Here is a 25,276-nt window from a genome sequence, read left to right on the forward strand (position 1 = left end):
ACGAATTATGGTACTGCAGTCTTCCTTGCATTTTTAAAGAGCATCAAAATATGAATGCTATTGCTTCTTCAAACAAGTACTGGCAAAACCAAAATGTGTGGCATTGTATACCAACATAGAGGATTTGTCCTGGGAAACATATGATATACCAAAGGGCTATTTATATAATCACTGCTCCTCTGATGTTCTTGGTTGATTTCGTATACTATTCTCTGGCTGCTTAACTGTGCCTCCAGAGGTTGGGCTTTTGTCAGTCTTAGGTAAACTCAATATATTATTCTTAGGTTTCCTAACTGCACCTCCAGTGCGTGGCTATCTCGCAATTCTACGTGACGTCCATATACTACTTTCTGGCTGCTTAACTGTGCCTCATGGGTTTCTGTCGCTGTAGGTATACTCAATATTGGGCCTTCAGAGCTTGGGCCTCTGTTACTCTGGGTGGATTCTATCTGCTGTTCTTGGGATGCTTAATCATGCCTCTGGGCCTTGAGCTTCAGTTACACCAGAGTGGATACCACATATTATTCTCTGACTGTTTAACCTGCCTCCAGGAATTGGGCGACTGTTCTTCTGGGTTGGACTCTCATACCTATCCCTCACTACTTCATAGTGACGCCTCTGTCACTCCTGGGCAGATCCACATAGCGCATTAATTGTGGACCTACCGACCCACAGCAATGGCAGTTTCTTCTGCATGATACAGGGTACCCGAGAGATCGCAAGTATCCATCTGTGTGATTGCATCTATTCTTATGCTCCACTTGACCATCTTTAAGCACAGCTTGTGCTTCACCATTTTCAATGCATGTCGTCAAACTCCAGGCACCTCACCCCGCACATCCCAGAGGGGTCTTGGGACAACCTGCTTTTTTTTCAACTACGCGCTGTAAAAGGCATTCAAGAACCTGATGCGAATAGGAACAGTTCACAATTTTATCACAGGCATGGAAGAGTTTTTAAATAATGCAATACACTACGATACAATACAGTGTGTGCCTTTGTGTTTGTGGATACCGTGACCCTGAGATGAGCATCTTTTCCACAGTTGGGGTTTTTGAACACAGGATACAAACAGCTAATCACTAGATTCAAACTCCACAAGTGAGAGGGTGTAAATAACGAAGCTGTGCATGCTTGCATCTCTGCAACTAATAGTGCATACTGCAGACACAATTTAGCCCAACAGGGAAGTTGGGTAGACAAGAGTTTGATAGATCTTACAAGCTTAAGCCTTTGACTATTGATTCTGAAGTTGCAGCTTCCTTAATACCCAAATCTGTCAACGCTGTACAATACATGGAAGCCTACAATCCCTGCATAAAAGCCAATCTCTAATTCTTTTATTACAGTTGAGTTGTCATTTCTCCTCTCACCCGTAATGGTGAAATGACATAGCTACTGCAATAACTTATTACAGGTTAGTTGTGGATTCATAATAGCTACCAGAGCCAGCAGCGAAGGTGAAAGGATGTTCAAACATCTTTAAAGCTTGAATACTAGCTTTTCTCACTTCTCATTTTCTTTTTTAAATGTAGAGTGATTACCAGAAAATAATTTCCCCAAGCTATAGATAATTTCAGAAAACAGAACTACTGCATGTTTCTACATATTCTGAGCTACAACAGCTTTTAACCTCATCTATGTTAAACTGATTCCAATACATTTTGGCATCTGTTTCTTGGTGTTTTTAATTTTGCACTACAGATTCTACTTTCATTCTTCATGTCTGCAAACACTCTCTTTCATACAAAAAAGAAGTACCAAAAATGTAAGTGATTTGTGGGAAGGGTGTAACACAAGGAATTAAATACCTTCTACCATAAGTTAAAAGTATACTGCATGTCACATCACAGTTCTATTGCCTTATAAAAGAACATAGCCTTCTGTATTGTTCCTGAATAAAGTTACAAAACTCTTCTGTGTCTTGTAGTATTGTTATATTGTATGGTAAGTGTACTTTATCCCATTTCAAATTTTTAGATTTCATTGAATATTGGTTAAATAAGTTTTTTTTGCCCTAGGACCTTTAGAGCCTAGTTTGTCCCTAATTCTCAAAGGTCACTCATACGCCATCCCAGCTCTGCTGCCCAATAGCCCTACAGTAGTCTGTTCTTACAGTTGAGTCTAGCTGAAATAGCCTTAGTTCAGTCCTTATTTTAGGTCTCAGCCTACCAGACAGCACAGCTGTCTGGTTTGCTAAAACATCTTCTGGACATTCAGAGAACCGACCTAGAAATGAATTCTGCCTGTTGCTTGCCAGTGGCTTTGTTGTTTGAAACTCACATTTTCTTGTTTTCCATTTGATGGCTTTATTTGTTTTAGGCTGTCCAGCTTGAGTTTGATCCTACCCTTGCCAAAACCTTATTTACAGAATCTTTTTGAGTGGTCCCTTTCTGTAAACAGGCCTGTAAATCTTGTGCTCATCTTGTCACATTTCCTGTGCATTGGAAGACCAAGGTCAAATGTCAGGCACAGTTTTCCAAGGACGCTTGTTTACTTTCCTTTCTCTGACTTCAAAGTAAGAGGATTTATGTGACAATCCTGCTGGATACTTGTAGTAGGAAATAGTTGTTTTCTAGCACACAAAGTTTAAATGAACTGTGTAAGTATTTCAGAATATACCAGAATTAAGAACGCACAACTGAACCCATTTTTTAGGTCGAGCATGCATGCGCTTTGACCTGTTATTGTGGGCTTTGAACAACACCCACCTCATGCCCATCACTTTCACTCGTTCCTGGGCCTGCCATTCAAAAATCCTTTGTTATCGTTGGTAAATGCTTTAGGTTTGTCCATCCTTGGGGTGGTTTTGCTACCGCCTTGCACACTACCCCTGTTACATGGATAATTGCACAAACTGCTGATACGTTTGATTGTGAGCAAACTTCTTTTTGTGTCTCTCCTTCGTGCCGATGCTCATGACGGCCATGGCACTTTCAATCGGCTCGCTTATGCCAACTGTTTAACTTAGTATTTTCAAATTAAGTGTCAAAAAATGTCCAGTTAGGAATTTACAATGCTAATAGCTCTAACTCAAGCAAACGCGAAACCCATTGCATTGCAAATGCTTGTTTGTTATTTCTGAAGTGTGCTGGAAACAAACACTTTAATATGATCAAAAGTAATTATTAAACTAGATGTTGCAATTTCTACACATTTTTGTCTGTGCACTATATATTATAATTAGTAAAACTGTATGTCTGTGCAAATGTAATGGTTATTTAAATTGAAAATGTGTTGTCTGTAATGACAGTACACTACCACACCATGAATACTCCACTCTACGCCACTCCACTGTACTCCGTACCACTCCTTGCCACTGCACTCTACTCTGCACCACTACTCTTTACACCACTCCATGCCACTGCACTCTACACGACTTCACGCTACACCTTTCTGCTCTAACCTGTACCACTCTACTCTGTGCCAATGCACTTGTCACTACTCTACTCGACACCACTCCAGTCTAGGCCACACCAATTTACTCTGCATCACTGCACTGTACACCGCTGTACTCTATGACACTCAGACAGTGGGCCAACAAAGCTTTTGGGGCCCACCTGCAAAGTACTTGGAGGGGCCCCTCTCCAAACTCACTCCGGAGCTCTCATGTCAGGGCACTGTGCTGAGGGAGGGGGGGCTGGGGCTCAGGGGCACACTGCACTCTGTGCCAACACACACTATGCCAAAGCACTTTACTCTATAACACTCAACTCAATGCCCCTGCACTCCACACCAATCTACTGTATGCCCCTCTAATCTACTCTGCACCACTGCACTCTACACCACTTTACTATATGTCACTACACTCTGTGCCACTTTACACAGCTGCACTCCAGTCCCCACCACGTCACTATACTATGAAACAATCTACTCTAGTCACTCTACTCCACTCTTTGCCAAAACACTCTATGCCACTCTACTCTTAACCACTGCGCTCCACACCAATGCACTCTCTACAACTGCACTCTATGCCACTGCACTTTACTCTGCATCACTACTCTACTCTACTGTACTCCACTCTTCTACCCTGAACTCTCACACTCTACTCTGCAACACTACACTTTTCACCACTGAACTGTATGCCACTATACTCTGCACTGCTCTGCTCTATGCCACTTCACTGTACAGCACCGTACTGTGCACCATTCTATGTAACTCTACTCTGCACCACTCTAGGCAACTGGGCTCCATGCCACTTGATTCTCCTCTGCGCCACTGCCCTCTACATCACTCAATTCTACGGCATTCCACTCTGCACCACTCTATGCCACTTTACTTCATGCCACTGCACTCTATGCCACTCCACTCTGCGCCACTCTACTCTGCACCACTGCACTCTATGACGCTGTATTTTATGCCGCTGAATTCAATGCCCCTGCACTCTGCAACACTACACCAAAGCACTCTACACTAGTCCACTCTTCCTTAAGCTACTCCAGTGTATGTCACTCTATGCGACTCCACACTATGCCACTCTAATGCATTACACTCTCTGCCACTCCACAACACTACTCCACTCTTCACCATTCCACTCTGCGACATTCCACACCACTCACCTCCACACCCACCCTGAACATCAGCCACACTGTGTACAACATGGCTAAAACACATTGGCAAAGCCAATAGCTCTTGCACAGGCGAGACCTACTGGCTTTGCCAATGCTTGTTGGTCCCAGCATCCTCTGAAGTCAGAGTCATTTGTCCTTCCGTGGTTCATCTCGGCTGGCGGATACATGGCAAGGCCTGGAAACAGTTACTTAGCACTTTATAACATTCGTCTCGCATAGCTCCATAAAACTGCCACGTGGCGACGCTTTTGTCTATGTCGAGTCTGTTCAGAGTCTGCAGCGAGGGCTGCATTAGGGCGAGTCCCAAACCGCATGCATCGCAGATCGTTGCTACCACACGTACACAGCAGTCCGGGACCGCGCGCGTGCTGCTCTGAAGGGCCCCCTTCTCCCCGGACACCCCTCTCTCAGGCACGCGGTGTCCTGCACAGGAACGCCCGGCCCATCTTGATGTGAAAGCTCCATTGTGGGGCCCTGGCTGGGCCCGGCTGTCGAGGGGTGTGAGGCTCCCCAGTGGCAGCTGCGACTATTGTGCGAAGCTTCCTCTGGACAGCTGTTCTGTGGGTTCGGAGCATCTTTGGATTTTGATACACCCTTCTTCCCAGCCGAACAGCTGTCCAGTGAATCGAGACGTAAAGACTCTGACTTCCACAAATCCCACACAAGTGTTTAGATGCGTCTCTGGCGTCCAAAGCCCGACCACTGACAACCCCGGGGGAGGGTTTCCTGCCCGGCTGTAATTCACGAGGATCCGCCTGAACACTGCAGTCGCACTTCCCGAATGTCTCATTCCACTGCGGTGCTACAGTGCTGTCTAGACCTTTTCTTTTGGGTTGGGGGATCACACAAGGTACATAGCTATAGCTGGGAGGACCACCTACAAAAGGCGACCATGCAGCTCATGAGCACCTGTGGCATAAATGTGTGTATGTGTAAATGCACACACGCGCGCGCGCGTAAAGTTTGTAATCAAGCTGTGAATTACATGTGGCACACCTATTGTTCTGTGCACTCTGCAAAGAGGCCAAGGATTGGATGAGCATGTATTCCAAACCCCTTTATGTCCCACTGACAGGCACTGTGAAAAGTCCTCACTGCGTTTGGCATGAACTTCACAGTGCTCAATCGAAGCCCACCCACATCCTGAACTCACATACTATTTAGAGGAAACTATTTTCGCACTATACATGAGTAATATATTGCATTAAAAAGGCACAGAAACACACCATCCTGGAAAAAGTAAATACGCTTAGGGAAGGCAAGAGTAAGTAAAACGTGAAACGTAAACAGCAACAACATCGCTCTTTCCAGGCTGAGAGGGCAGTGTCGGTTTTTTGCTGGCTGCGGATGTCACCGGTGGTGGGGCACAAGGGCAGGCCCACGACACCTACATATGGGGCACCAGCCCCACAAAGCCGCCGTCTAGCATACCACTGCTGCTCTAAAATATCATGCCAGTTCCCTAGAAAGCTGAATTACTGCCAGACCGTCCTTTCTGTCTACCAGGGCATCCTGTCACAGTGAGAAATATCAAGAAACCGTGACTTTCCGAATACTCGGCCACTGTGCAGAATATCCCCGCACTGTGAAGACAGAACCATTCACTGTGCCCCAGTGTCCTTTTGCTCTGCCGGAATATTAAATGGATGGAAGAATAACCCATCACCCTCACAAGCTATCTCTTTCAGGGGTGAAAATATTTCCTTCATTGATCCAGAATATCCTATCCCTGTGCCAACACATCTGATAACTCTGCCACAATATTAAAGCTTCTAGATCAGACATCTCACCACCTGTCATTAAAACCGCATTACAGCAATTATATCAGGTTATTAGTGTTAATTATATCAGGTTATTAGTGTCTCCCACATCTCTGACAAACTACTGTACCACCGTGCCCGAGAATACCCAACTACTGTGCTCAACTATCCTGCAAGTGTACTGGACAGTTCCATTTCATGAATCCGGCCTTTGTGTCTCTGCTAAGGAGACTACAGAATGTGTCCTTTCTGGAGCTCTCCCTGTCACTCACGCTCGAGTCCGGCCTCTCTGAGAATGCTTCCCTGTGATTCGGTACAGAGCTAGACCTCACATAGTATCTGTGACTTTAGCTTCAGTCTGGCCTCTGCGGGTCTCTCCTCACTTCCTCTGGCTGCAGAGCTAGGCCTCACATAGTATCTGTGACTTTAGCTTCAGTCTGGCCTCTGCGGGTCTCTCCTCACGGCCAGGCCTGACTTAGCATCAGCGCCGACTCTGGCTTCAGAGTCTGGCCTCTGCGAGTCTGTTCTCACTGACTGTGACTGCAGAGCCAGCCTGACTGCATCAGCGCCGTGAGTCTGACTTCAGAGTCTAGCCTCTACGGGTCTCTCCTCACCGACTCTGGCTGCAGAGCCAGGACTGACTTAGAATCAGCGCCGTGAGTTTGGCTTCAGAGTCAGGCCTCTGCTAGTCTTTCCTCACTGCCTGCGGCTGCAGAGCCAGGCCTGACTTAGCATCAGCACTGCCTCTGGCTGCAGAGCCAGGCCTGATTTAGAATCAGCGCTGTGAGTCTGGCTTCAGAGTCTGGCCTCTGCGTGTCTCTCCTTACTGACTCAGGCCTGACTTAGCATCAGCGCTCTGCGGGTCTCTCCTGACTGCATGTGGCTGCAGAGCCAGGCCTGACTTAGTATCAGCACTGACTCTGGCTTCAGAGTCAGGCCTCTGCTAGCCTTTCCTCACTGCCTCTGGCTACAGAGCCAGGTCTGACTTAGCATCAGCGCCGTGAGTCTGGCTTCAGAGTCTGGCCTCTGTGGGTCTCTCCTTACTGCCTCTGGCTGCAGAGCCAGGCCTGACTTAGCATCACTGCTGACTCTGGCTTCAGAGTCAGGCCTCTGTGGGTCTCTCCTCTCTGCCTCCGGCTGCAGAGCCAGGCCTGACTTAGCATCAGCGCCGTGAGTCTTGCTTCAGAGTCAGGCTTCTGTGGGTCTCCCCTCACTGCCTCCGGCTGCAGAACCAGGCCTGACTTAGCATCAGAGCCATGAGTCTAGTTTCCTTGCCAGGCCTCTGTGGGTCTCCCCTCACTGCCTCCGGCTGCAGAGCCAGCACTGACTTAGCATCAGCGCCGTGAGTCTTGCTTCAGAGTCAGGCCTCTGTGGGTCTCTCCTCACTGCCTCCGGCTGCAGAGCCAGTCCTGACTTAGCATCAGAGCCATGAGTCTAGTTTCCTTGCCAGGCCTCTCTGGGTCTCCCCTCACTGCCTCCGGCTGCAGAGGCAGCACTGACTTAGCATCAGCGCCGTGAGTCTTGCTTCAGAGTCAGGCCTCTGTGGGTCTCTCCTCACTGCCTCCGGCTGCAGAGCCAGGCCTGATTTAGCATCAGCGCCGTGAGTCTTGCTTCAGAGTCAGGCCTCTGTGGGTCTCCCCTCACTGCCTCCGGCTGCAGAGCCAGGACTGATTTAGCATCAGCGCCGTGAGTCTGCCTTCAGAGTCAGGCCTCTGCAGGTCTCTCCTCACTGACTGTGACTGCAGAGCCAGGCCTGACTTAGCATCAGCGCCGTGAGTCTATTTCCTTGCCAGGCCTCTGTGGGTCTCTCCTCTCTGTCTCCGGCTGCAGAGCCAGGCCTGATTTAGCATCAGCGCCGTGAGTCTGCCTTCAGAGTCAGGCCTCTGCAGGTCTCTCCTCACTGACTGTGACTGCAGCATCCATATTGTCCCATTTTCTCCTGCTTTTCTGGTCTCTCTGGAGCACCACAACTCATTGTGCTTGCTAAACGGCATAGCTTTCTGCTTTGTCACACATAATGCAGAGCAAGGGCCTTTCTCTTGCACCCTGGCTGCAGTGCCTGGTTTCTCAACTGGTGACTTCAAAGCCTGGTACAATTTGTGCTTTGCCCCCTTGTTTGCTGCCATTCATGACCACACAATTGCACACTCCCCTGCTGCTCAGGCTGCCAAACTCACATTTTCCTGACCCATTCCCATCATGATGGCCAGGGCTTCACCGAGTCTGTGCTCACTCACCCATACTGCAGAGCTTCGCCTGTCTGTGGTTATCTTCTCACCCTGTCAGCAGAACACGTCACTTCCTGGATCTCTTTCCTCTTCCCACAGTCCTCTCCTGGCTATGCTTGAAACCTCGTAGTCGTGGCATTAATTATCATTTCTGGCATGGAATTCTTGGTTTAAATTTTGCACAAGCTTAATTTGCCCTCAAGTCTCCTTTCTTCAATCCTCTAGTGTAGCGATTGCACAACAGAGTTCATCTTGGCAACCAGGTGAGTGGCGGAACAATAACTAATTTTCAAACACGAGGCTTATCAAAAAGGCATGTACTGTTGCATTGCGTCATCTCAAAAGTTCCAGAACTATTTCTCATTTTTCAGCACACTCAAAATAAAGAAAACATCAAATCATTGCCCATATTTGGGACCCCAGACGCCCTAGAAACATTCAGTTTGTGTTTGTTTCGTTAGAGAGTGAAGATACAATTCTGCGCTGCTAATTCAAAGTTCTGCTCCCGCTCTTTTACAAATGCATGTGTCCTAACTGCCTATTTTTGTTGCTAAATTCTAAAAAAGTGGTTACTGGCCCTTTCTTATAAGGACCTTCTATAAAGGATAAGTGGCCTAGAAATTCAGCTTTCAGCTGGGGAGCCTAGAGACCAGTGAGCTGATCTCAGATTTCCACATTCATCTCAGCGTGTGATCCTGGGCAGCTCACTTAATCTCCTTTGTCTGAGTTAGAAACAGGCTAAGTGCCAGAATTTAACCCTATATGAACATCCTAGGGCTCACTGCGTCCTAGATGGTAATGAGCCAAGCCACAGCCACTCTGTTTTCTCGTTGGGTATACTTCTATTTTTTTCTCAAGATTTTGTTCCTAGCCTTCTGGACTTCCTCATTCCACACTTGGGTCTGGTAGTTATGGTTTTAAAGATTTAGGATTGGTGTAGATTATGTTGACAGCCGTTGAATGCACTATAGCGAACAGTCTGTTCAGTTTTAAAACAGCTGTATGTAGGTGGGGGTAATTCAACACCGGCTAACAGGCTTTCCCAAAGCTTGGTTAGAAACTCACCGGAAATCTGACATTTCAGACTCCGAGAATCTTCTAAACCAGAGATATCAGCTAACAAAATATCAAGAAACGCAAGAAGGAGTGAAATACAGTAGCACTGCTCACTCTTACAGCCGGACGTCAGCTGGGCAGCCAATTGGTCACCAAACATTAAATAAACACTCCAGACATATTCGACGGCGAACAACATTGGGTGAATATTTGTAGCAGAACAAGGACACATTTCCTTGCAACATTTGAAAACAAAATTGCACGTATTTGAAGTGAAATCTGAGCTATAAAGTTCAACAGCAGGAACAGCCTGTTAACTACGTTTATGATCTCAAACTGACTCGGCCGGTAATCCCAATCTTGGCACGAATGGGTGTTTGGGCTGGCATCAGATGCAGAGGTAGTGTGAAATTACTAAACCTGCCAGAATTTGTGTGAGAAAAACCGAAAATTCTGAGTTTCACAGCCCAAAATGAGGGTAAGTAAGGTGCGGAACTCGGAACTGAGAGGTAATACTGTAAATACCACACCCTGAGATATCAATATAGATCGTATGCGGAATTACTGCACTGAATAACAGGCCCACTGGAAACGAGGGCCCTAGAGGTCCGTGGCTTGAAAAGAAAAAAACATTCTGAAGCACTATTGTTTTTGACAATTTTTTAAAGAAATAAATGAAATGAGCTTGCCACATCTTTTCATTGAAAGTGTTGAAGTTGTGAGGATATTCCTTTTAAACTTCATTAAGTGTTTTTTTCCCAGCTGGTCTCACACCCCGTTAACTTTGCAAAGATTGTGCATTACAAACATAGGAAAAGTCAGCATTAAATCGTTTTGCATGAAGCACTTCCTGTAAGATACAACGTTAAGCAGAACCCATTTGCAAAATAATAAAAATAAACATTTTTGAAAAGTTACCAGAGACCACATTTTTTAGAGGATCTGTTGTTGAGAAGCAAAAGCTATGGAAGTTACAATAGGCGGAGTTTACTTGCTTTACAAAACTGTACGATCCTGTACCTTTCACGCGCCCCTACTTTCAACATGATTAAAATGTAAAAGTTTTGTAGCTTCAGGGTCACACTACGCACTTCTTAGGCCCTAGATTGCCCACTTCATCGTAGGTCATTACGGACATTGTAGCTTTGAGTCTTTCTCCTAAAAGCATTGATTTTCGCTGTGTTAGTTCAGTTAGTGCAACTGAAGCAAAACAAGACTACAACACCCAGAAATCATTAGGATATAACAGTAAGTCCAGCTCTGGATATTAAGTCTGTAATCACCTGGAGGAAGGTGGTCACCCTGCCTTCCCCTGTGGTGCAGCCTTGTTCCTTTATCGGCTGAAGACCTTTGTAATTCCATGGGGTGGCCTTATTGGGTCTACATTGCTGATGCTGCAGGACTTAAACCACATGTGGCAGAAATATCAGTGGCGGCATACCAGATTTAACAAGGAGTCTATCATTTTATGTTACATTTGTGGTTTGCTTTGCCCAATGTATAAAACAGAAGACAATCATTTTCGTAAATGGCAGTCCAGTGAATATAACCTACATCGTCCAAAATGCAATACCAGACATGAACCTGCAAGAGACATAAGTGAGCTTCCCATCGCTTACATCATCTTAAAAGCATGAGCCCCCGCCGAGGCAAAAAGAAAAAAAACTATAGCCAATAAATCTACCGAAAGCAAACCACACACAATACTTTCTACCAGTAACAATAGACAAATGTAGACAGCGCTGCAATTAAATATATCTGGAGACCACTAAGAGCCAAACAACTCTCTGTTTCTGCCATCATTTGCAAATCACCAACTGCTTCTCTACCACCGTCTGCTCTGCTCTTCTCTCTGCTTCTCCCTGAAGCATCATCTCTCGTGGTCTTTGCAATTAGACTGCTTCTCTCTGAGACAACCCTTCCCCTCTCTGTAGGATTCACTATACGGTCCGAGTCTCTAATGTTAATAAACGTTAGCGTGGACTGGCCAGCGCTAGACTCACCGTCAGGACTGATTGCCAAGATGTCTGCCACGATGGGTTGGGGTTTGATGTCCACATGAAGCTGTTGATTGGTTGGAGAGTGCAGAGAGTTTTCCAGCTGTCTGACGGGTGTAGCAGGAGCCTCATAGGTCTTTGCCACCTGTATTTCCACCCTCTTGGGAAGGATTTCAGCTGAAGGGGCTACCGGAGTCTCGGCTTTACGTTGAGGCACCTCCGGTATTTTGGAGCCTGGGGAGTCCACTCTCCGGAGTGGCAGATCCTGGGGTTTCCCAAGAGTCACCTCAGTCCTCCTGGGGATGGGCTCTGGTGGTTTATGCCCTGTCGCCTCGCTCCTTTTGAGGCCGAACCTGGAGAGGCCAGAGCTGGAGTTTTCCACCTGCTTTGAAGAGATGTCGATGGAGATCTCGGTCCGTCGGGACATTGGCTCTGGGGCCTTTGGGCCACTGAGCTCAACGCGCCTTAGCGATGTCTTGGGAGACTTCTGGCCAGATATATCCACATGTCTGGCTTCTGAATTTCTTGCCCCGATCTCCTGGAACTTCTGTGTAGACACGGTAGTCCTGAGAAGTGGATTGGGAGTCCGTCTGGGTGGACCTGTAGAGTTTGGTGATTGGTCTACCTCTTCAACCTCGAAAGACCTTTTCAACGCTGAAAGATGAAAGAGTGATATGTTAAGGTCCATTGTCACTTTTGGCTTTTTTTTTATTAAGAAGATGTTAATCTATAAACATTACGAACATAAAAGAGAGTGATCGCACCATCTCCAGCCTCCTAACATTTAACACCTAGTACAAGCCATGCAGACTTCATAACTTCGACACAACACCTTCCTAGATATATACTACCTCCTACTCATTGGCCTTACAGTCTCACACCTGATCTCTCTCTCTCTAATGTATTCAACCAAGCCCACCTAAATCAATGTCAGAACTGATGTTATTGTGGCACTGTTTGATTGAAGATCACATTATTTTGTGGAAGAAAGCCACTCTATTCAGTACTTCAATAGTTGAGTCCTTTCATTGAAATCTCAATTCTTCTACGATTAAGATGTTGGAAGTGAAAGTGAATGCGGAGACAGCAAATCCTGCAAACCCTGTGGTGATTAAACCGTGGTTTACCTGAGCACCCTATACTCCCACTTGCAGGAACGAGAGGGTGAAGTCAACATGGTAAGATTTAAAGTGCCTCTCCTGCCGATTTCACTTACCTTGCAAACATTCTTTTTACATTTTCAAAAAAGCAAAAACATCAAGTGAAGCTTTACTCTGCTTAAACAAGTGCATTTAACAGCCAAGGAGGGTAGGGGGTAGTGGGAGGAAGAGGAGTTGGGGGCTTAGTTGCATTTTGCATTTTTCCACATTTAAACGTAGTTCTAAAAAGTACTTAATGACACAGTGAAGGGAACTGGAACGCCAGAATTTACTGAATAACTTGTGCCCTATTATCAGAGATTGTGAGACCTCTAACCCAGTTTACCAACCACTACAATGTAGGTAGACTGATGCCACTACACGTGACCTAAAATTAATTCCAGCTTCACTGTCCGCCTAAGACAAAATATCATTTTTTGGCTATCGATAATGTATAGCCATCACCTGGCTCCAAATCAACAGGGTGGCCTTAGCATGTCCCGTCTTTCAACTAATCAAGTGAAGCACAGTGGGTCTTGAATGACCATACTCAGAATGATGAAAGTGGAACACCCAAAAAATAAAAAAATAAAACTGGATTGGCCAAAAGCCACCAATATGACATGAGACAAGCTGACAGCAAAACTGCATTATTAAGCAAAAGGACAGTCCAAGAAAAAAGAAAACTTGACAGGGAGTGTGTTTCTTTTGGCTAACTATTGGGTGGGCCTTCAGTTCCATGCCTTGGTAGAGAATGGTCTCTTTACTCGTAAATATCTCTCCCTCAGGGTCTCTTTGTTCATCCTCCACTGGCCCTCTTCTATCCACCAACACTGTTGGCTTGCTTTATGCCATTATGACACCTATTCAACCAAACCATTATTTAGCCAACAGAACTAAGCACACTCGGGTGTATAGTTACACTCTTCCCATTGTAAGTATGGACCTGCAAGTTCACGCATACCAGCATCCGTGGTGCTGTTGGTGGGAAACTGGACTGGCTGGAATTCACCCCATGGGAAGGGGCCAGTTGACAATGTTACTGTTTTCTCATAAGCAGTTTAGGGGCCTAGCTCAAATTTCTGATGAGGAGTAATTCTCCCTACATTGCAGTGCCATTGAGGGTGCTCCTCAGAAACAGGCCCACAGATTTATGGGACAAAATATATAGCATCTTAGTATTGTGTGGTAGAATAAAGTCCCCCACCATACTCAGCTGCTTTAATAAACACAGTTTTAAAGCGCGATTTACAGCATAAATCCTAACCAGTAATGCAGTTATGACAGATCATTTGGAGTTAAAGTAAACACTGGCATACTTTATAAGTATTTTCAAGAGTCTTTTTTCGATGGTGAAGTTTGTTTCATCAATGTGGACTGCTTGGAAGTGGTTAGACACAGAAAGCTACAATGCATTCTGCAATGACTTCAGTCTTGATAATAACCAGAGGCAGACATGTCTCCGTTCTCAACACAAAAGGTCACTCAAGGTTTTGTTCTTAGTAATACCAGTGTAACTCTGAGCTCTGTTTTTAAAGTCCAGACACACTCAGAGGCCAGTGTTAAAACCCAGAATAATTCAGACCTTTGCTCTTGATAAGACCACGAGCTGCTGAGGGTTGTGGTTTGTACATCACTCATTGAGTGCTTGACTTACTAACCAAGCTCTCTTCGAGTAACACTCTTAAACATATTCAGACTCACTCAAAGCAGTGCTCTTAAAAGTACCTTCTTTCTTTGGTACAGAGCTCTACTCCTGTCGTACCCAGACTAAGAACTATTACTCACTTAAGCTTACCAAAGGCACGTGAAAAAGGAGGACCCAAGTACAACATTGCAAGCAGAATATTTATCAGTAACTCTAATCACCCAACATGTGGCACAACAAAGAAAAACTAAATAATGACAAAAGTACTCTGCTGCCAGTAAGCCTCCTAAAAATGTTGCAGTTTTACTTTTACTTATGCTTTTGCCAGTTCACAGGTGTTTTACAATACTTATATTTACTCTTGATGCCTACAGTACTGGTTACATCCCATGGTATTCACCAAGCTCACCACCATGTTTGCTTTTCTCTGGACCACCACAGCATCATTGTCTGTCAGGGATGCTCACGATGTTGAATAGTCTTCATGGCTTTCACGGTAATGGCTTGACAAGCTCCTGATGCTGTAATATCACTACAAATCAGTGATGTATTATCCATAGGCTTAGGTTTTTCCAATCATAAATGAGGAATAATTCAGAATTACCACATTTATAACGTCTTAAGACAGCTTTTCAAATGCACTAAAGTACACTGCTCAGAATTTTCAGGTGTGTACGTTTACTATTTTGTCATAAGCACAGCTCATGCACACCGCCCTTCCATCGCTTCAGGGTGCTGTAGTTAAGTCGGAGTCTATACTAAGGAGGCAGTTAGAGGCACACTGGAAGTGGCAATGCTTCGGTCCAGCACACTTCAATTGCCCCCTTCTGATGGTACTTAGGGTTTTAAGCTTGATCCTGGAACTTACCAGGAGTCAGTGGAGCCAGTGCTTAATTTGAGCTGGTGGTTGGTGGTGGGAGCCACCAGCACTTATTTTTGGGGGTCGTCGCTTTTTTTTAAGCATCAAATACTTCCTGAGAGCAAGAGAGGGAAAAACACACAAATTGCGAAGACGGATAAAAAGAAATTTGGGAAAAAAACATCACAAAGGAGAGAAAACAGACAACTGCAAGAGAGAAGGGGCAGGGTGTACCTGGCAGTGGATTAAAGAGTCATGAGGTGGTTTAAGACTAGCAGCCTTGGCATTCAGTGTGTATAATTGCACCGGCCGCAGGCTTCTGACCAGAGCTTCAGGCACCAGAGCTCTGTCTTTTACAAACTAAGCACTGAGTGGAGCGCTTTTAGTGCTGGTTTTTAACAGGTCAATGACATTACAAAGGTAAGGCTCTGATTAGGTGAAGTGAATGATCATGAATCCCGGGGCTGAGGATAATCTGCATTTTCATTTGTTTAGTCACAGCACTGACTTGATGAAAGCTGCTGGGTTCCCTCAACCAGAACTTCCAGATTCTTCGCATTTTGCATGGTGTGTTAAGCAGCCACTTGAATGCTGCAGAGTTGGAATATTGTCTGCACAGCACCAAGCTCTTGGTTCCACTGAAGCACAAGACCACGTTCACTCAGTGGAATATATGATCAGAGCACGTGCAGATGGCCTGGTTCGAGGGCCTGTCTCAGCTGGAAATGGATCTGAATGTTGTCCGCGTACATGCGGAGCTTCACATGGTACTGATGAAGAAGCTGTGCCAAAGGGTACACATATATGATGAGGAACATGCAGTACTGCAGTGATAACTATGGGAGTCCATATGGCATCTTGCATGCCCAGGATTCCATTCAACCTGTTCGAACTTGTTGGTGATGGGCTAAAATGAAGAAATGGAACCGTTCAAAAGGAAATCAGTCTTTTCAACCCCTTTCTGCACCCTTTTCAGCATTATGACATACTCCATAATATTGTACACTGCTGTAGGTCGAGGAGAACGAAGGATGATTTTCTTATTTCCATGAGCTCCTCTCTAATGTCCTTTAATGGCTTTAACCCATATTGGATGTTGTGCTTCGCGTATTCAGTCCTCCATACTGCTGGAGCTGACTCGGGGCCTCCCTTTCCACGGTAATGCTTTAATAGGTTAACCTGGAAATGAGTCAGTAGTTGTCCAGGACCTTTGGGTTCTCCTGGACCTTAAGAAATGCTAATGATTTCTTCAGTACGGGACGGAGCTGTGAAAGTTTGCATCAGGGGCCGGGTACAATTCGTATGAGGTGGGAGGCATTACTCATGGGTATGTGCAGTGGGTGAGATGAAGTCATGCAGTCCTTTCATCACCTTGTTGTTTGTTGCACGTGACAGCAGACCTCCATCCTAGCGGTCGCACTCACATGGTGCCTGCAGTGTCGCCCTTGCTGTTTGTAGGGTGAGGGATTGCAATGCGAAAAACAGTAGCTGATTGTGAATTTTGAGACAATTCTGCAACGTGTAAGCTGTCAAATGTTTAACCTTTACAATGTGCAGGTGCTAATCATTCTATCCGTTACGACTCTGAAAACTGTGTTCATTCCCTCGCACATTTTAATAAGTGGGCTGCCCCTCGCCTGTCCCCTTTCCCTTATAAATCATAAGGGTTTGCAAGGCATAGATCATTGCAACTTGTATTGTCAATTAAGAATCGCAGTACACTTTTGTGCGCTCTGAATTCAGACTTTGCATTCGCATAGTCAGTAGCAATCTCTTTTTAAATACAAAGTGTGCCGCGCGTTAGGCCTCATGTCTTTCCGGCTCACGCTGGTTTGAAAAATATAATTTTTCCTTCCTGAGTCACACCGACTATGATGACTTCATCGTAGACCTCTTCTCCAATGGCCCTTTTTAACACCTTGAACTTTGGTCTATGAAATTTGATCAGAAGATTACAAAGGCAGCAAATGGTGTTGCTCATCGAGTGACCGATGCAGGCGAGTGTGAAATTTAGTTTCCTGTCTTTAACAACCTTCATGGGCTCCCAGTGCAGGAAGATCTGTTAGAGAGTCTTCCTTTCAGAAGTGAGCCTAAGTGGACATGCACAAGCCCACTGCAATTATACAGCACTCGAGGACCAAACTATTTAAGTGTCTAGCCAAAGATTTCCCCTCATTAGTACCAGTGTAACATCGGGATGTAGCAATTACAGCGGTTGGCCAGCTATTCTTTGGAAAGGGCTTGCTACCGCGTGGCAGCTGATTTTGCAGGTTCCTGAACAAAAAAAAAACTTTTCATCTATTTAAGTTAGAAACAACACTTTTGTTGAAATATGGCAATTGTACAGCAGATGCTGGATTATGTGGCAACTGCATAAATCCATAAGTATGCAGAAAGCACCGCAAAAGCACATAATTCCTGTGGCCCTGGTCATGGCTTTTGGTTCATGCAGTAATAATGTGGAGCAGCCTTTTTTAGACTTTATGAATGGAGGACAATCAAAAATTGCTTTGGTAAATTGAAACATGGATATTCCCAAGATAAGGTTACATAGAGTAGCCTGCCTATCATCAAAAGCCTTTGGTGAATGACTATATATACTAAATACTGCAAATTTACACAAGCCAACTGGACTTAAGGCTGTGGCATGCTACTCCCTGATTGCAGAAAAAGACCTGAGCTGAGTTTTGAACCATACATTATCTCACACTTCTCACCACACATGCCCCAAAAGCCCATTGGCTGGGCAAGGCCCTCACAAGTGTAAGTCCTCCTTGAAGAACCTGATCTTGGTCATCTCGCAACACCTCACACAAAGTACAGCACGATGGTGCACCCAAGCTAGGTCTGCGCAATGTAAATACCAAAACGTACATACATCCGTTACATAGGAGTGTCCTTGTCATTCAGCCTTTAAGCCACCTTCATTATTTGCACATGCCAGTGTAAGCCGACAGACCAGTCACTGGTGGTGTGTCCTAGGAATGGGAGCTGAACTCAGCCTGATATTTTCCAAAGCCAGTGAACTACGGTATTTTATGATAAATTATGTTCACCTATTGCTTGTTGTGTGACCAGACTTCTTGTGAGAAGAAAATGTTCTTAGGGGCTTTCATACCAATTTGCTTTATTATCTTGTAGCAAATAAAAGTGAGCTGTTTGGTAAGAACCACCATACTCATTCCTACTCCGTATGACTCCAAAGTTTCAATGAATGTTTTTGGTTATTAATCTGTTAAGTCTAACACACTTATCGTCTTGTCTTGTGTTTTAAGAGTAGCCGCCATTTGCATTATTCTTGCAGTGCAAAGATAAACAGCTACCCAAACCTGGCATGGGACAACTAGGTAACTCTAGCTACATAAATGTTGTCAGTCAACCAATCATTCAGCAAGTGATTCAGAAAAGAAGAATCAGGCATAGACACTTATGTAGGATTTAGGCACCTATTAACGATGTCATACACATCGCTACATGTTACACAAACGCTATAATACCTCATACATTTGGAAAGACTAGTACTACAGGCAAAAGCTTTATGTAACAACACAACACAGCATGACAAAATCTAGAATAATACAGAATACAACAATACGGAGAAAAAAATCTCAAAGTTCAAATATGAAAAAGTGGAAGACAATATCTGATTATAACTGACACTGCATTCCAAAAAATGCACGACACTGGCCTATGGAGTCTCAAAATACACAGGTTTGTGGGCTTATAGTGAAAAAAAGCAATTTCGAACAGTGGGTTTAGCAAGGCATGCTCCATAGAAAGTAAAATAAATTCTCACTGTTTTGTTTTTATCACTGCTTGAATTGTTTACACAGCCTCTAACTGGTCCTTCACTTGTGTGTGACACTCTTAGCCAATCCTTGTTTGTTATCCAGCTGAACTTTTCATCCTAGTACTTATGGGTTTACTTTAGCATTACAAGTATAAGCTTACAATCCCCAGTGCATAGGCGCAGTTCAGTACACAGCGTGCACCGACAAGAAAACTCGCTCAGTGCTCATCTAATAAGAAGTGCTGCACAATGTTCCCTGGGTCCCTCCCACTGTATTTGTCCTCGGAGCACTTTAATGCAATGAGAACCAGCTGCTCCGATCTTCTCAATTCGGTGCAGCTCCACGTGGCATGGTTCACTCCCTGTATCCAGCCCACAAACATGCAGATAGCAGCAGGAGAGTTTAGAGGGCCGGCGCTACCAGTCCCTGCTCTCAGAAACTCTTTGTTGAAGGTGAGATTGAAAGCGGCAGAACACGGAGTGGGAAAGCTTACACACGGCCGTATAACGACATAAACACACAGGAGACAACTGTGTAGTTTAAGTTGTTAGCATCAGTAGTAAAGCTCACTTAAATGATAGCCTGATGTTTAGCGGTCACAAAACCTGCAATTCTCGACATTTGTCAGTTTGTTACCATTATAAAGTTTTTCCCTGTGTACTTAACCTGTTTTATGGGTCAAAAATGCTTTACTGACTCCTAAAATGGGTTGAGAGGAGAGCATGTAGGAGCATATCTACGGAGCTCTGCCGCAGCACTGGAAACCAAGAGTATCAGCAGCGCTGCCAAGACCTCAACTGCCCCTACACACCCCAGGGGCACTTGGGGACATCAGAGGAATGGCTGACGAGAACCTGGGACCTGGAGCAGACGAAGATCTCATGGGCTGACGAGCATCTGGGCTGGCTAGCTACAGACCTAAAATGGCGGCCACCCTGTCATCTCCATCGGCACAATCTCAGCAGTACGCATGGACCTGGGCGATATCCCGCATCCCTGTTGGGGCTCTGTGGGCGACACTGGGCACCCCCAAGACCTGAGCAGTGCTGATGCATGGTGAGGCGTTGGGAGCCTCAAGGCGGTGCACGGGCCCATCTCAACTCTCCAGGGCTGACCCTGAGACAAGAGAATTCTGCTGGAGGCCTGCTGCCTTAACTCCATGCAATGAGGGCAGCAGCCGCAGCACACAGTAAGCCGGGAGCAGTGCAGGACGTAAACTGAGCCTTCTGTGACCCCCCTGTCGGTGAAGCAGGCTATGCGCCCACATTGTTCTAGCATAGGAGGATGCTCACTGGCTCTCCTGCTTTTTCCTTAACTTGCCAGTGGCCTGTAGAGACTGCACACACTGCCCTCACTGGGAAGACAGGGGTTTGATACCCGGCCCATGACCTTGGCTTCGGACCCTGCTGTGCTAATTTGTGCCCGGTAGTGGAAGCTCCCATTCAGCCTGGGCCCGACTTTTTGACTCTCTGCGACCACCGCTGATTAGCCATCTATAGTGGAAACAACGCCTCTACAGCTGGTGACATGGCCTCCACGCTGACGCCCTAAAGGGCTCACCTCTACAATGTGGAAGGAACTCACCGTCGGATATCGCTGCGTAAAACTGGGCAGGCCCATACTGCTAACTGCACTGCAGCACGACCGGGGACTGATGCTTGGCCCTCATCCACTCAGCTCTGCTTAGCACCATGGCCTCGCACCGCACAAAGAAGGACAGAAGGACACAACCCTAAAGAACATGCTGAGTACACCGCCCTTGAACAAATGTGAGCAACGCTCAGACACTGCCCCAAGCATGTCCCTTGATACGGCGTCATCTGCGTCTGATAACATGCTGCCCGAGGCACCTGCGACCCACCAATTACTGGCACACCTCTTTGGCGCCTTGTCGGATGACACTGCGGTCCTTAAACGAGATATGGTGAGCGATATCAAAGAGTTGAAGAAAGACCTGGGCAACATGTCAAAGAATAGACACACTGGAGCAGTCAGCGGACCAAAGAGAGGTGGAGCTCAATGACCATCATCAGGAGCTACTGGAACTGCAAGACAGAAATTATGATTTGGTCCACTGCCTGGAAAACCTTGAAAACCATTTACGGCGTTCCAACATCCGCATCAAGGGAGCCCCTCTGCAAGCGGACCAGGGGAAATTGGAGGACTACGTGGTGAGACTTTTCCACTATGTAGTGCCGGAATTGACAGACAAAGATATCATGTTTATCGTACTCATAGGGCAGGCTGGCCAGCTAAGACCACTGGGACACCTCAGAATATCGTTACATGCCTCTATTGCTATCGCCAAAAGGAACCCATCATGTCAGCTGTCTGTGACAAAACTACTATCACCTTTGAGGGGCTGAAGTCTTTCAGGATCCGTCCCCAATTATGCTTCGCGGCACCAGACTCTTTGCCCCACCACAACCTTTAAATGTAACCAGGGACTCTGATACAAATGGGGTCATCCCTTTTGTCTCAACTTTGTTTGGAAAAGGAGACCCACACAATTTGTACCCTTGATGAAGCGCAATCTATTTTGGGCCTTGACATCCCTACGGAGGAAGAAGCAGGTAAAGCAGTCCACATCCCTCTAACCGCTCCACTGCTGGGCCTCGAAGACAACATAGGACAGTGAAACCGCCCTCAGCGAAACTCTCTGAATCTGAGAGCCTCAAGGAACAAGCAGCACTTCTCCCACAGTTACATCGTCACAGAAGTGCTTCAGAACCCAAAAACGATTGATCCTTACTGCACTGTTGTAGACTGTCACTGTCATCCATCAGCCTACATTTGGCTCTCCCCATCTGGCAGTCGTTAACTCTGAACTTGCTGCTGCATTGGCTCCAACATGTATGCGGGCTGAGGTGGAGCTCCTTCTCCACCATGCTTTATTATGGGACTAGCCATTTTCCATGGACATGGACCCCTACTACTCAGGATTGTTGATTCCCGGATGAAGGACCAATGCTGGTTTATTCTTTTTCTATTGCTCCCCAATCCTCTCTATTGTCATCCTATTCTCAATTACCTCTGTTGCACGTTACACACCCCAGCAGGCCTGATATGCGATCCTAGGCTACACAGGCCCTGGTTCTGACCGCTCTCACTGACAATACAGGTGTACCTAGAGATCCCATAAAATGATCAAAATCCTCAGCCTCAATTTTAGAGGCCTTATTACTCCTGTGAAACTATTAGTGTTCCATTACTTACTTAAGAAATCCAAATGTGACATATGTCTTCTTCAGGAGACCCACCTTTTTATGAAGGACTGGCCTCGACTGCGCTCTTAGTGGTTTGACCGACAGTTCTTCTCCTCATGCCAGCAGAAACGAGTTGGGGTAGCCATCCTTCTAGTCACACACTTCCCAGGTAGTGTACTCAGACACAAGCAGAAGTCCAGGTTAGGATGCTCTCATTGCATATTGTCCTCCACATATAAACTCTCCCGGTAGCTGCTGTTTACGCCACCAATGATCATCAGAAGCCCTTCCTTCTGATTGCCTTGGGGCGGGTGATGGAATTGCCTGACGCTGACATATTAATAGGTGGAGATTTTAACCTAGTGCCTGACACCCTTATTGATCGGTCGGCAGAGGGGGTGGGCCAGCCAGGGGCATTTATATTAGCAAGACTTCAATGGTTAAAAGATACAGGCCTTTTAAACTGTGGCTTACGTGGCACCCTTCCGATAGAGCATACACCTTCTGCTCAAAGCACACCAAACATATGCAGGACTAGATCCCTTTTTAACATCTTCCCACCTGACCACAACAGTCATGGACTTTGGGATAGGGACAACCGATCCCTTTCTGATCATTCCCCCATAATCATGACCTTACGCCCTCCCTGTACTTCACTCCGAACTGGCACTTAGTGTCTCAACACTAAGCTATTACACTATGACACGGTTTGCACTGAGATCAGCTCCGCAATACACATATACCTAGAAACTAATGATACCCCGGGCACCCCAGTGGCATTGTTCTGGGATAACTTAAAATCAGTTGTCAGAGGCACCTTTATAGCAAGCCCTGCCAGGTATAATAAGGAAAGGAAAGATAAGAGTCTTCTACTAGAGGGCCAAGAGAGGGAACTAGAGGAAGAACACAAACCAAGAGGCTCTCATAAAGTGCTCCATCAGCTCACAATGGTGTGCAACAAATTTAGACCTCTGAATGTTGACAAGGCAGAATATGCCTTATCATGTCTCAAACAAAAATTCTATTGGGACGGTAACAAAGCACAATGCCTACTGGCAAACTGCCTACGAGTCCAGGCTGATACAAAGAGAATAATCAAAATTGAAGGGAGACAGGGTGACAAACTACACCAGGGCCCTCAAATCACCCAAGCATTTGAAAACTATTATGCATGCTGTACTCAGAGAAGAAGCTGCGTGATGAGGACGCCTCACACTACCATTCCCCTTTGCCATTAGACCACATACCTATAAGCGACTCAGCCCCAAGGAGAGAGATATTCATGCTGATGAGGTCCTAGTGGCAATTGCCAGACTAAAATTGAGCAAAGCACCTGGCCAGGATGGTTACCCATCTGACTTCTACAAACACTTTGCCCCATTCCTAGCCCCTCTACTGGCTCAATTGCACAATTCCTTTAGTGCGGCACGGTCCTGAACAGATACAATGAGAAATGCTACCATCACCATGATTTCCAACCTGGGAAGGACCCAACACTTTGTGCATCACACCGTCCCATATCATTATTAAAAGTACACAATGAGATCTTCACCAGTGTGCTAGCTGCCCGAATCGCCCCTTATATGCAGGATTTGATAGACCCCATCCAAGCAGGTTTTATACCGGAAAGGAACTGTAGTGACAACATTAAACGCATCTGTCAACTCATAGAGAAAAGTGCGCCACTTGCATTCACTGGCCATTTTATGTCGGTGGACATCGAAAAGTCATTTGACTGTGTACACTGGCCTTACCTTCGATTAGTATTAGCTAAGTTTGATCTTGGACCTCTCTTCCATCAATAGGTATGGTGCAATTACACTAAACAGAGGAGCCAGGTTAGGGTGGATGGAGTGTTGTCACAACCCTTTGATGTAGCATGGGGCATGAGACAGGGCTGCCCTCTGTCCCCACTTCTTTTTGCTTTATATATGGAGTCATTGGCTGAGAGAATATGGAACAACCCCCAGATAACAGGCATTACTATGGGAGGCAGGAAACATAGATTGGCCATGTACTCATACAACGTCATGATCTCTCTCACAAAGCCCTCTGTGTCACTTCTGCCATTATTATTTGAGCTAGAGGAATGTGGGGAAGACTCGGGGTTTACAGTTAATCGTCAGAAAACATAGATACTGAACTCCCACTCCCACAGGGAGATTAACATCTCCTTGCCTAACATTTTCCTTTTGAGTGGACTTCCTTAACTGGGCCTACAAATTCACTCCATGCTAGAGAAGACAGCTGAACACAAATATGCGACACTCCTCTCCCTAACTAGGTGGGACTTGCAGTCCTGGATAGGGAGTGGTTTGGGCAGTTGGCACAGTTAAAATGTCCCTTCTTCCGAAAATACTCCATGTGATGCGAACACTACCGCTCCAACCTCCCCCACACATCCTAGAGAAGATGCAGAACCTAATTGAAAGTTATATCTGGTGAGCAAGCAAACCTACTGGCCTATGATGTGCAGGAGGCCTGGGGGTGCCACACTTAATGCACTATTACCAAGCTGCACAGCTCTGTTACATGGTATAGTGGTCACAACCCAAAACCAAGAAACACTGGTGCTTTATTGATCAGGCAATAGCCTGAATCCACATCTGGAAGATACCCTGGCTACTTAAACCACATAGACCAGTGGGGACCTATATCCCCCCGATAGTTCGAGTGACAGTAGGCTCATGGGACAGATGCAACCTGCAAAATCCCTGTCTACATGATTTTCGCCATAGACACCAATCTTAGGGAACCATGACTTCCCTCAAGCCCTGCGGGACACTTCGTTTTTGGAATGGCAAACTGCTAACTGCAAAAGAATTGGGGATATTTTTGATAACAATGGAATTCTGGATTTTACTCGGCTCCATCTAGACTATGGCCTCCCTTTGAGTGCTCGTGGGCAGTATCTTGCCATCCGACACTGGATTTTGCAACCTCATGTGCGACCCCATGCAAGTCACCAACTCACACCCTTCGAGCAATGGCTTCTCACCTGTGATATGGATGAAAGTATCC

At 45.9% G+C, this 25,276-nt stretch overlaps 1 protein-coding gene across 3 annotated transcripts in view; it reads right to left on the bottom strand.

Annotated features, from left to right (window-relative positions):
* Positions 1 to 25,276, bottom strand: part of SEPTIN9 (septin 9) — a 629,083-nt gene that overhangs the window by 278,161 nt on the left and 325,646 nt on the right. For all 3 annotated transcript variants that reach the window (XM_069200262.1, XM_069200264.1, XM_069200263.1), the window contains one exon: positions 11,619 to 12,266. In XM_069200262.1, the coding sequence (XP_069056363.1) occupies positions 11,619 to 12,266 (648 nt within the window). The remainder of the gene's footprint in view (positions 1 to 11,618; positions 12,267 to 25,276) is intronic.

The sequence above is a fragment of the Pleurodeles waltl genome, chromosome 7, assembly GCF_031143425.1.
Source record: "Pleurodeles waltl isolate 20211129_DDA chromosome 7, aPleWal1.hap1.20221129, whole genome shotgun sequence".
NCBI lineage: Eukaryota > Metazoa > Chordata > Amphibia > Caudata > Salamandridae > Pleurodeles > Pleurodeles waltl.